The 13,080-nt window shown below is 35.9% G+C and overlaps 1 protein-coding gene across 6 annotated transcripts in view; it reads right to left on the bottom strand.

The window, feature by feature from the left end:
• LOC124636576 (transcriptional regulator ATRX homolog) overlaps positions 1–13,080 on the bottom strand; it is a 31,959-nt gene that overhangs the window by 12,579 nt on the left and 6,300 nt on the right. For 4 of the 6 annotated variants that reach the window (XM_047172721.1, XM_047172716.1, XM_047172720.1 and 1 more), the window contains exons 4-20: positions 12,695–12,816; positions 12,579–12,613; positions 12,172–12,375; positions 11,767–11,872; positions 11,386–11,478; positions 10,608–10,748; positions 9,991–10,107; positions 9,419–9,585; positions 8,681–8,844; positions 8,139–8,276; positions 7,572–7,747; positions 7,103–7,224; positions 6,697–6,820; positions 6,500–6,568; positions 6,097–6,247; positions 5,361–5,538; positions 3,690–3,802 (exon numbers count right to left, since the gene is read on the bottom strand). In XM_047172721.1, the coding sequence (XP_047028677.1) occupies positions 3,690–3,802; positions 5,361–5,538; positions 6,097–6,247; positions 6,500–6,568; positions 6,697–6,820; positions 7,103–7,224; positions 7,572–7,747; positions 8,139–8,276; positions 8,681–8,844; positions 9,419–9,585; positions 9,991–10,107; positions 10,608–10,748; positions 11,386–11,478; positions 11,767–11,872; positions 12,172–12,375; positions 12,579–12,613; positions 12,695–12,816 (2,220 nt within the window). The remainder of the gene's footprint in view (positions 1–3,689; positions 3,803–5,360; positions 5,539–6,096; positions 6,248–6,499; positions 6,569–6,696; positions 6,821–7,102; positions 7,225–7,571; positions 7,748–8,138; positions 8,277–8,680; positions 8,845–9,418; positions 9,586–9,990; positions 10,108–10,607; positions 10,749–11,385; positions 11,479–11,766; positions 11,873–12,171; positions 12,376–12,578; positions 12,614–12,694; positions 12,817–13,080) is intronic. The other 2 variants (XM_047172718.1, XM_047172719.1) reach the window with 1 other exon arrangement.

Raw genomic sequence — 13,080 nt, 5'->3', positions numbered from 1 at the left:
CTCCCCTATGTATTTCCTTATGTACACTTTATGTGCTCCCCTATGTACACTGTATGTACTCCTCTACGTATTTTCTTATGTACGCTCTATGTACTCCCCTATGTATTTCCTTATGTACACTCCATGTACTCTCCCATATATTTCCTTATGTACACTCTATGTACTCAACTATGTATTTCCTTATGTACGCTCTATGTACTCACCTATGTATTTCCTTATGTACGCTCTATGTACTCCCCTATGGATTTCCTTATGTACACTCTATTTACTCCTCTATGTATTTCCTTATGTACACTCTATGTACTCCTCTATATATTTCCTTATGTACACTCTATGTACTCCTCTATGTATTTTCTTATGTACACTCTATGTACTCCCTTATGTATTTCCTTATATACACTCTATGTACTCCCCTATGTATTTCCTTATGTACGCTCTATGTACTCCCCTATGTATTTCCTTATGTACACTCTATGTACTCCTCTATGTATTTCCTTATGTACACTCTATGTACTCCTCTATGTATTTCCTTATGTACACTCTATGAACTCCCCTATGTATTTCCTTATGTACACTTTATGTGCTCCCCTATGTACACTGTATGTACTCCTCTACGTATTTTCTTATGTACGCTCTATGTACTCCCCTATGTATTTCCTTATGTACACTCCATGTACTCTCCCATATATTTCCTTATGTACACTCTATGTACTCTCCCATATATTTCCTTATGTACACTCTATGTACTCAACTATGTATTTCCTTATGTACGCTCTATGTACTCACCTATGTATTTCCTTATGTACGCTCTATGTACTCCCCTATGGATTTCCTTATGTACACTCTATGTACTCCTCTATGTATTTCCTTATGTACACTCTATGTACTCCTCTATATATTTCCTTATGTACACTCTATGTACTCCTCTATGTATTTTCTTATGTACACTCTATGTACTCCCTTATGTATTTCCTTATATACACTCTATGTACTCCCCTATGTATTTCCTTATGTACGCTCTATGTACTCCCCTATGTATTTCCTTATGTACACTCTATGTACTCCCCTATGTATTTCCTTATGTACGCTCTATGTACTCCCCTATGTATTTCCTTATGTACACTCTATGTACTCCTCTATGTATTTCCTTATGTACACTCTATGTACTCCTCTATGTATTTCCTTATGTACACTCTATGAACTCCTCTATGTATTTCCTTATGTACACTCTATGAACTCCCCTATGTATTTCCTTATGTACACTTTATGTGCTCCCCTATGTACACTGTATGTACTCCTCTACGTATTTTCTTATGTACGCTCTATGTACTCCCCTATGTATTTCCTTATGTACACTCCATGTACTCTCCCATATATTTCCTTATGTACACTCTATGTACTCCCCTATGTATTTCCTTATGTACGCTCTATGTACTCCCCTATGTATTTTCTTAAGTACACTCTATGTACTCCTCTATGTATTTTCTTATGTACGCTCTATGTACTCCCCCCTTATGTACACTATGTACTCCTCTATGTATTTCCTTATGTACACTCTATGTACTCCTCTATGTATTTCCTTATGTACACTCTATGAACTCCCCCCTATGTATATACTTATGTACACTCTATGTACTCCTCTATGTATTTCCTTATGTACACTCTATGTACTCCCCTATGTATTTCCTTATGTACGCTCTATGTACTCCCCTATGTATTTCCTTATGTACACTCTATGTACTCCTCTATGTATTTTCTTACGTGCACTATGTACTCCCCTATGTATTTCCTTATGTACACTCTATGTACTCCCCTATGTATTTCCTTATGTACACTCTATGTACTCCTCTATGAATTTTCTTATGTACACTATGTACTCCCCTATGTATTTCCTTATGTACGCTCTATGTACTCCCCTATGTACACTGTATACACTCCTCTACGTATTTCCTTATGTACACTCTATGTACTCCCCTATGTATTTCCTTATGTACACTCTATGAACTCCCCTATGTATTTCCTTATGTACACTCTATGAACTTCCCTATGTACACTCCATATACTCTCCCATATATTTCCTTATGTACACTCTATGTACTCCCCTATGTACACTCCATGTACTCTCCCATATATTTCCTTATGTACACTCTATGTACTCCTCTATGTATTTCCTTATGTACACTCTATGTACTCCCCTATGTACACTCCAAAGTGCTCTCCCATATATTTCCTTATGTACACTCTATGTACTCCCATATGTATTTCCTTAAGTACGCTCTATGTACTCCTCTATGTATTTTCTTATGTACACTATGTACTCCCCTATAATTTCCTTATGTACGCTCTATGTACTCCCCTATGTATTTCCTTATGTACACTCTATGTATTCCCCTATGTACACTCTGTACTCCTCTATGTATTTCCTTATGTACGCTCCATGAACTCCCCTATGTATTTCCTTATGTACACTCTATGTACTCCTCTATGTATTTCCTTATGTACGCTCTATGAACTCCCCTATGTATTTCCTTATGTACACTCTATGTACTCCTCTATGTATTTAATTATGTACACTCTATGTACTCCCCTATGTATTTCCTTATGTGCACTCTATGTACTCCTCTATGTATTTCCTTATGTACACTCTATGTACTCCTCTGTGTATTTCCTTATGTACACTCTATGTATTTCCTTATGTACGCTCTATGTACTCCCCTATGTATTTCCTTATGTACACTCTATGTACTCCTCTATGTATTTTCTTATGTACACTATGTACTCCCCTATGTATTTCCTTATGTACGCTCTATGAACTCCCCTATGTATATACTTATGTACACTCTATGTACTCCTCTATGTATTTCCTTATGTACACTCTATGTACTCCCCTATGTATTTCCTTATGTACGCTCTATGTACTCCCCTATGTATTTCCTTATGTACACTCTATGTACTCCTCTATGTATTTTCTTACGTGCACTATGTACTCCCCTATGTATTTCCTTATGTACACTCTATGTACTCCCCTATGTATTTCCTTATGTACGCTCTATGTACTCCCCTATGTATTTCCTTATATACACTCTATGTACTCCTCTATGAATTTTCTTATGTACACTATGTACTCCCCTATGTATTTCCTTATGTACGCTCTATGTACTCCCCTATGTATTTCCTTATGTACACTTTATGTACTCCCCTATGTACACTGTATACACTCCTCTACGTATTTCCTTATGTACACTCTATGTTCTCCCCTATGTCTTTCCTTATGTACGCTCTATGTACTCCCCTGTATTTCCTTAAGAACACTCTATGGTATTTCCTTATGTACACTCTATGTATTCCCCTATGTACACTCTATGTACTCCTCTATGTATTTCCTTATGTACGCTCTATGAACTCCCCTATGTATATCCTTATGTACACTCGATGAACTCCCCTAAGTATTTCCTTGTGTACACTCCCCCCCTATGTACACTCTATGTACTCCTCTATGTATTTCCTTATGTACGCTCTATGAACTCCCCTATGTATTTCCTTATGTACACTCTATGAACTACCCTATGTATTTCCTTATGTACGGATATGCGTATTGTTATTAAGTACCTACAAATAGGTAGTAAATTTTTTCTTTATTCTGATCCAATTTATTCAAACGACGAGTGTGAGTATATGTAACTCCTTACCGACATGTCCTCCTAGTTTCTCGTCGATGCGTCCCTCCTGCGTGGCCTCGTCCACTTTGCCGAGGAAATGTTCTATCAGGTCTAGTGAATACAGCGACTGCGAGAACACCAGCCTGCAAAAGGAAATTAATTTTAATCCGGATTTTATTGAATTATACTTCGGCCGTTCAGAGAATGCGTTCCTGACACCTATCAGTTAGTCACGACTAGTGATGGGCACAACATAACACTGAGTTCGTTACCGTTCCTTCAAAATGAACCGCCGCATTATTTTAAGATTATTTTCGTTTTAAATTGGCGGAATCATTTGTTTTATATTTTAGTTATTTAAGTGGAAACCAAAAAAAGGTAATATTCATATAATAAAATTGTTTTATTTATTCTTTGTTACAAGTACATTGAATTGAATGTGCGAACAGAATATTAATCAGACTCCGATTTGCTTGAGGAGGTGGTGTCTTCATCATCATCTTCGCCTACATGTATAATTATATTATTATCAATAACAGAATCAATCCTGATATCTCGGTCTAACAAAAGCCGGGTAATCAAATCAAAACAGATCGAAAACACTTGAAAAACGTGGTCTATGCGCACGAAACGACAACGGACGACTGTTTTAGCGTCACAAAATGGCGGCCCATAACGCCATTTGGGGTTACCATTTTTAATCTAAGTATAAAAATGCGGTTTGGTCATAGTTTTATTTTTATATTTCATAAACGTTATAATTAAGTCTTATAGTCCATTATTTTCCAATTCTTAAAAAGAAAATCAAAACGTATTATTTTATATTATAACTGTATAAGAACAGATTACGATACTTGCCTGTTATTTTTAGCACAGCACTACAAAATATAAACCGCTGACATAACCTTGTAATAGCGCAGTATAGATTTAGAAAAATATTGTTTACCAAGTTATTTGACACTCAGTTTGGCACAAAATTATAACATTCATTGATTATTGATATAATAATGTTGTTTTAATGCTCCTCAATTGTTAAAACGGTAAACAACCAGCAAAAATATTTTTATCGTAACTGCAACGCCATTGCAAAGTTACATCGTCAGTTCAATCGCGACGTGTCAGGAACGCATTCTCTGAATGGCCGAACTATAGTCTTCATAACTATTGAATGAGAAACTAATAAATGTTATGATTAACTTTTCATAAATTATAGTTCGGCCATTCAGAGAATGCGTTCCTGACACGTCGCGATTGAACTGACGACGTAACTACATTCATTGATTATTGATATAATAATGTTGTTTTAATGCTCCTCAATTGTTAAAACGGTAAACAACCAGCAAAAATATTTTTATCGTAACTGCAACGCCATTGCAAAGTTACGTCGTCAGTTCAATCGCGACGTGTCAGGAACGCATTCTCTGAATGGCCGAACTATAAATAGAGTATTTATTTCATTGAATGTGTACGATGGACTTCTTGGTTGATACTTGATATGTATTGTCACTTTCGATTCACGCATCGCATGTGACTTATAAGTCGTCCAAAATCAGATTATGTAAGTATTTAGTGTTATGCTACTATTCCATCTAAAATTGACCAACAATGACAACTTAAACATTGTAATGCAAATATTTTCTTGCAACTCCCAATAAAAACATATCTATGGTAAAACAACTTCATAACAAAATGTATACTCACAGCTTATCCCCAATAGCTTCACACTGCCTCAATATATCGAACAACAACACAAGTTTATGTGAGTTCCGCATGTCATCTAATTCTTCATCGTCCACCAGCTTGATCCACCACTCCGTCGGGTTCTCGTTGCGGACCTCCACTACTTCAGATATGTCTTGGTCTTCTTCATCCACTTCAACTGGAGAATAAAGGAAAATTGTAATTGTTTATAGAATTACAGGGGTAAAATTATCATGGTAGTATTATTGGGCAAGGTTAGGTTCTCTATATGCATAAAAAACATTTATGCCAAAAGAAAAATATAAAGGCATCTAATAATTGCGAGCTTTCTTATAGTATTTATATGAAAAAAAGAAATGTTTAAAGGATTTTATAAATGCAAAAGGAGTCCTCCTAAAGCTCTCCAGACTATCAAATTGCGCAATATTACGAGTTGTGAAAAATTAACCGTGTAGCGTTAATCTACACTAACATAGGTAATAAAGAGGAAACATTTTTTTGCTTCTTTGTTCGTACCCTCTGACCCGTACGGCTCCGAAACTACTGAACTGATTTCGAAAAATCTTAATAAATTCAATTTAATAAATTCTCGGGTATATTTTATCCAGGTACAAGCAGTAGTTCCCACGGGTGGGAGCGAAACCGCGAGAAAACAGCTCGCAAAGCATAAAAATTAAATTATATTATTAACTAAAACTAGCTCAAAACAATAATAAGAAGCGCTTGGTGACATTACCGCTACCTGGATTGGCCCGCGTCCCGCGCCGCGTGCCCACTTTCGACTCCTTCGCTTTGCTCTTCTTGGCTGATTTCTTCTTCTTACTCTTCTTGCGGCTATCGTCGCTCATGTCTGATAGGTCATCAGAAGATTCTTCTGTTGAAGTCTCCTGGGAAAACGAGTTTTTAATATAGCCACAATTTGGTAGATGAAATTGTCTTATATGATGTAAATTGTTAACTAAAAAGTGAGGTTTCATTTCTGAGATGTTGATTACTGCTTTGGCACTTAGAACAATAAATTCATAACTTCATTCATCACACTCACACATTCACATTCATCTTTTATTTATCATCAAATATTGTGAACCAAATAGACGACGAGACCGATTTATGACTGAAGACTTCTGTATTAAACTTACTTCTGGAGTAGAATCATCATCTATAAAATCAACTAAAGATCCTTCAGACTCTTCTTCTTCTCTCTCCCTCTAAAACGAGAAAAAACATAATATAAATAAAAAATCATAAGTAACATACTCAGTACATGATAATTAACAAGTTGATAAAGTTTATATTAAATAAGCATAAAATTTTCGAGGAATATATCTATTTTTACCTTCTTTTGTTGCATAATCTCATATCGCTCAGAGTTGTACTTGAGCACGAGCGGGTGCGTCCATATCCTCTGTAGAGACTGGAAGTCGGGGAACAGGAAGCCCGACGACTTGCCCGGTAACGGTCTGCGTAAAACAAATAAGTTTTCATATGAAAAATATATGTATTAACAACTATCAAAGTATAAAAATAATATAATTAGATAAAGAATCATACATTTCATAAAAGTACATTAAAACATTTTAAATTAAATCTATTCACTTTAAGAAAAGAAGGAAAGCAAATCAGCATTTATGTTAGAACGCCTACATTTTCGAAACAAAGCGACTTTTCTCATCAGACAAGGTGATGCTTGCTGAAAATAGACAAGCACACAATTCGTTAGCTATATTGAGACAAATACGTACCTTCTAGAATAGTTATCCAAATAATGTTGATAAAGTTTAATTTGCACTTCCGACAGAGTTATAAACAACACATATTCGTGCTTCGGAGGTAAGAAAGGCGCCAGCACCCCGTAATCCCTCCTCTGAAAACGAACAGAATATATTGAAATTAGAAAAATATACATATTTATTTGCATAAGCTAACCAAGGAGCTTTTTCCTGTATAAAATTCTGAGCTTTTTTTGCGATGGACCCTAACAGAGTTTTCGTTAGAAATTAAACCAAAATCAGGACTTCGAAACACAGTGAAATTCTCTTACTAAAAAGGAATAAACCAGAAAGAATTATGTGGATGTGGATGTCACAGTTAATGTAGTTGACGGCTTAACCTGGTGTATACTGGAACAGGGATACACCCTGGACGAAAATTTCAATGCAATAGTAATATACTATGGCACATAACACAAAAGATTTTAAAAAAGCTTCATACCTGTACAGCTCCATCTAACATTTTATGCAGTACATGCGACCGTCTCTTCATGATCTTGATGTCATGTTCCGTGGAGTCGGTGTACTGGCCGTTGGTGATCGGGTTCACGAAGCGATTCAGATACTCGTTGTATTTACCCAGCAGGTTCGGCTTCACGAATGTTACCATGCAGTAGTCTGGTGACAATAACTTACATTTTAATCAATGTTTGTTTTTTTTTTTTTTTTTCTTATATGTCCGTAAATCTTCACGTTTAATTACCCTTGCATGTAAAGCTATTAATTATATCAGCATGCTAACTCAGTACATTGCCGCAATCTCAAGCTCGATTCAACGTAAAAGTCCTTAGCGCGATTCAACGTTCAAGATCTTATTTACTTACACAGGAAATGCGCATAAATATTCGCTTAGAAAAACCATGTCGTGCAAATACGCTCTTTAGAAACCGTATCAACTAGAAGATTTGGATAAAAACACCGAATTCAATAAATATAAAAAATTATAATAAAGATAAAGTTATACACACTATATTTTCAGACTCAAATAATATTTGCATCTAAAACTCACATTCTTTCAAGTTATTTTGTAGCGGTGTGCCGGTGAGTACGATGCGGCGTCGCGTCTTCACTCTGTTCATGGACTGCGATAGACTGGTCTTCTCGTTCTTCAGGAGATGCCCTTCATCGCAAACCACCAAATCTGGTCCTGTGGATAAATTATTCATTTTAAGTTATTAGCCCTATACTCAAAAGGGTTTTTCTAAGGGTTTCGAAACTGGAGGCTTCAGATTCATTACATGAAGAAGTATTTAACAGCTATGTTTATGTGAATAGCCTTTTCATCAAATCATCTTTATGATGAAACATACACTCTAAAAACATCATTCCTCATTCTGACGCAGTGAGTTAAAAACATCGGAACGACTTTTAAATAAAGAGAAAAAAAAAACTTAACTAACTTAAAAAATATAAAAAGTACTTTTGTTTTATATGTTATAGTTACAAAGTATTTATTGTGTTATAGTTATAAAACTTGACTAAGCTATGCCGCTTCAAAGTTTTGGGGGGTTCAATCGGGTTTTCCACAAAATATAGCTTTGTATAACAGACCTGGATCGACGAGACTCTCCTGGAAGCTCTTGAGCATCTTCTTCTTGAACTTGCGGTTGTTGTCGGCGGAGAGGTTGCGGAACATCTCGTAGCCGAGCACGCACACGCCGCCGCCCGACAGCCACTGCTGCAGCTGGAACGCTCGCTCAGAGTTCTGCTTGTATCTGTCACAATGTTTATTTATTTATTAATAATAAATAAAATATTATGTCAATAGAATAGTATTTAGTTATAAGCTTATAAGTTTTGTTAAGAAAAATTGTTGCTTTTACTTTTATAAGGTCAGAGAATAAAGGCTATTTTTATTTTATTTATTGTAAAGGAACACCAACAGCTTCTGTGTGTAAATCAACAAAATATAAGGGTCACAAGAAGGTTGGCTTACACAGTTGCCAATTACAGGTTAACGAACATTCACAAACATCTATGTGGTAACTTAAACTTTACTGTTAATATTTATTTAGTCACTAGCCGTTTTCCTGCGATTTTACCCGCGTCGCGTGGGAATTTTTGCCCCACGGGCTGTCCATGAACATCCTTGTTAGTCGTTACAGGTAGTCAAAAGCGAGTAAGTCTGACAACCAGTCTTACCAAGGGGTATTGGGTTGTTCGGGTGACTGGGTTGAGAAGGTCAGATAGACAGTCGCTCCTTGTGAAACACTGGTACACTGGACCCCAACATAGTTGAGAAAAGGATTGGGATATGAACACCTTTTCCATATAATTTTAACATCTTACCTGGACAACTCATAGATATCAACTTCGAACTCGGAGTGTGCATGTTTGAGCCACATGCGGAACTCGTTGACCCAGTTGAGCACGGTGGACAGCGGACACACCACCAGCACTCGGTTCACGCCCGTCAGGCTGCCGTGGATCAGCAGGGTATGGGTTAGGGATATCACCTAGAATATATGCACGTTATTAAAAAATACCCCGCGAACTTCGTATCCTTTAAATCTTCCCAAGACCTCTAAGAACATTTAAAAAAAAAGCCAAATCAGTCAAGCCATTCTCGAGTTTGGTCAGACTAACGAACAGCAATTCGTTTTTATATATGTATAAGAAGAAGTTATGTGAAAGATAGAGATTAACCTCGTCTCAATTTTTCTATGTAGCCCAGTATATGTGAGCGCCAACAATTTTTTTTTGTTATTTTGGGAATTTAAAAAATTATAGAAAAATCTCTCCAAATGAATGCACTCAGCTTTCGCTTACGGAGCGCGAATCCTCTGAATGTTTAAAAACTTATCTGCTTCGCTTTGCATTATTCAAACTCATAAGTTTATTTTGCAAATAAATAAACTTACTTGTAAAGTTTTACCCAGACCCATGCAGTGGGCAAGTATACACCCGGAGCCTTTGTCCTTCTTGATACGTTTGACGCTCTCAAAGCAAGCGTCCCACATGAATTTTATACCGTTCGCCTAAAAACAACCAAAAACTTTATTCATATAAATGTTAGTATAATTCTCGCCAAACTTTTTGTCGCCACGGAACGAACTGCCCGAGAGTTTGAGTAGAAACCAATTTTAGGTGTGTGAATATGGTATTTAATTATGTGTAAATAAATTTGAATCGAAGATTAAAATTAACTTCAGTAGCAAGACAGGGAGACACAGAATAACTATTATCTGGTTTCAATACTGCAAGAAACAAAATCAGATATGTCATGTCAAGGTGAGAAGTTTAGTTTAAAGTAAATAAGCATTCTCTCTCAAGGAATGACAATAACAGTTAGAAATAAAGTCAACACAGACAGGTGTTCGCATTAATAAAACATGCCATTTTATTACCATTTGCTGTTCCATATTTATCAAATTACTGTACTTTTTCTGAGAAAATATTTGCTCTCTTGCAAACGACCCTGACATTTGCAAATATTGTTTTAGTAACTCAATTATACCTATAGGTTGAAAATATTTACCTGATGTGGTTTCAGTTTTTTAACAAGTCCCCTATCGACCTCGATCAGAGGTTCTTTTGTTTCAGGATCGAAATCCAAGACCACCTTCTCCAGAACCACTTCATCTGGTTTGCCAGATTCGTCAAAGTCCAAGTTATTGTACTGTGAAAGAAAAAGTGTATGAACATTAAATTGTAGCTAGCTCATGTTTTCGTCTAACATTATATGTATTATTTTGAAGTGTTTTCCTTAGTTACGGAAGAACGGAGTCTTCTGCTACAGACTTTAATCTGCTTAAAAGAAGGCTCAAATCACAATATTATTGTATGATTTTTGTTAACGAAATAAACATTTTTGTATTTTCTAAATATAATCAAGTTTTCTAGTTCATGATATTTTGTATATCTCGATAGAGTAGGTATATAGAGGTAGTATTTTGGTTTTGTTGACGTGGGGCCGAAAATAAAACGCTGAAGCCCTTTTGAGATAACGTTAATGAAGGGGATTCATGATATCATTGCTGAAATAGTCTTCATTGCTTTAATCAACAACCTAAAGTCATTCAAACTAATAGAAGATAATATATTTTGATAACATCTTTCAATGGTACTACACCTCTCGTCGAGGAGCTTGGCCTCTCGAAATAAGCTGCTGTTACTTCTCAGTAGTTAAAATGTATGAACAAAACATTACTGCGGAAACTCGAATCGTTAAATAGCTAACTTCAGATTAGCAACACTATATGAAAAGAAATGGAGAGAAAAAAGTTTCAATTGTTGAAGTACATATTTATGCTTACCAATTTCTGTCTTTCCGTAATACGAGCCATTCTCTCTTTTTCTTCGCGCGCTGCCTTTTTAGTTGCCTCCTCCAATTGATTCTTACCCATGACCTGTAATACAAATTAATAGTTAGTATTCTCCTAATCCAGGAAAAAGTTACCGCGGCCGTGGTCCACAAAGGGCTGAAGAAGCACCATGGTGAGTTTTAGTCAGATACTCCCTCACGCTGAACCCACAGAGGGAAGGGTCATTTGATGTAACAATAATTTTGAAATAATGACCAACCTTCATGGTGACGATATAACTCTAGTCATAATATAAAAACAAAACTTTTTACTCTAGACTCTAAAGTGTCATTTATTGTTATAGGTAATCTGTAAATGTATGAGTAAGTTTACCTTACGTATATTCTTCCTGCCATGTTTATTCCTTCCTTCATTTTCTGTGTCCGATCCAGATGCATCGCTGTCTTTCACTTGTTTTATACGTCGACGTTTCTTTTTACTGCAAACAAAACAAGAATTAATTTGTCAATTTGAAGTGTTGGAACAAAATAAGTTACAACACGCTCTAGTATAAATTAGCTGTCCCCCATTGTTCTACCCTCTCCCCGAAGAAACTACTTCCCACACCCGGATAATATAAAACCTATGTTATTTTACTGGCTCTAGACAATCTGTACCATACAATTATGAATAACATGAGTTCAATATCTATGATGTGAAAGCCGAAAAGACAGACAGACAAACTGGATGAGCAGCGGACCAATTCAAATTTCAAATTTAGAACATCATAATCCTTACCCTCCATCATTCCCAGACTCCACAGACCCATCGCTTTCCGAGCCTTTCTTCTTCCGCTTGCGCTTAGCGGACTCGGAGCTTTCGTCTTCCGAGTCTTCAAAGTCGCTGACTCGGACATCCTCGTCAATTTGTTTACGATTCGAGGTCCCGCCTTCCGAGTCGGATGATATCGCGTTCTGTTTGCGTTGCCGTTTTAATTGTACACTGTGAATTAAATGAAATTTAATTTTATATGATTTTTTTAATAAAATTGATAATAATTTGATGGTGTAACATGTAAGCTAAGTGTCAGCTAAGTTCTGACTGACCAAGTTATTTAAAGTAATGTAATATGTATATGTAAAGGTCTCTTAAGCTCATTATAAGGGACAATTTCTTATTTAATTTTAGGCTATTACTAAACTTACTTTTCCTCATCTGACTCTTCACCATTTTGGGTTTCCTGTGAAATATACAGATATTTAAATATACATTTCATTATAATTAAATATTGTAGAAAATATGAATAAAAATACAGTAATACCTCATGTTCACTGGGTTCTTTCTCAGGTGCGACTGAAGAATCACTGTCACCCAGCAAGTCATCTTTAGCTAAGTGACTGATGCTATCACCATTGAGTCCTGGTATTGTTACTGCAGGCAAATCTGGAAGAAGCAGTGTATTTTGAATGAAATATATATATCTCAGCTTGAAACATACATTTCATTTTTATTGTCTTTTCCAAGAAATTAAAAGAAAATATATTTTTCTATGAAAACTGTCTTTAATCCCGACGTTTCGGATCCTTTACATCATCCATGGTCACGGGCAGACTGTATAAGTATCAGAAATCAAAATTAGTTGTTGCATGCTCTTTAATCAAAACAAGAGGTGATTACGTAGTTTAACAACAAATTTTACTATAAATT

This window comes from Helicoverpa zea, chromosome 14 (genome assembly GCF_022581195.2).
Source record: "Helicoverpa zea isolate HzStark_Cry1AcR chromosome 14, ilHelZeax1.1, whole genome shotgun sequence".
Taxonomy (NCBI): Eukaryota; Metazoa; Arthropoda; class Insecta; order Lepidoptera; family Noctuidae; genus Helicoverpa; species Helicoverpa zea.
This window is presented reverse-complemented; position numbering and strand designations above follow the sequence as displayed.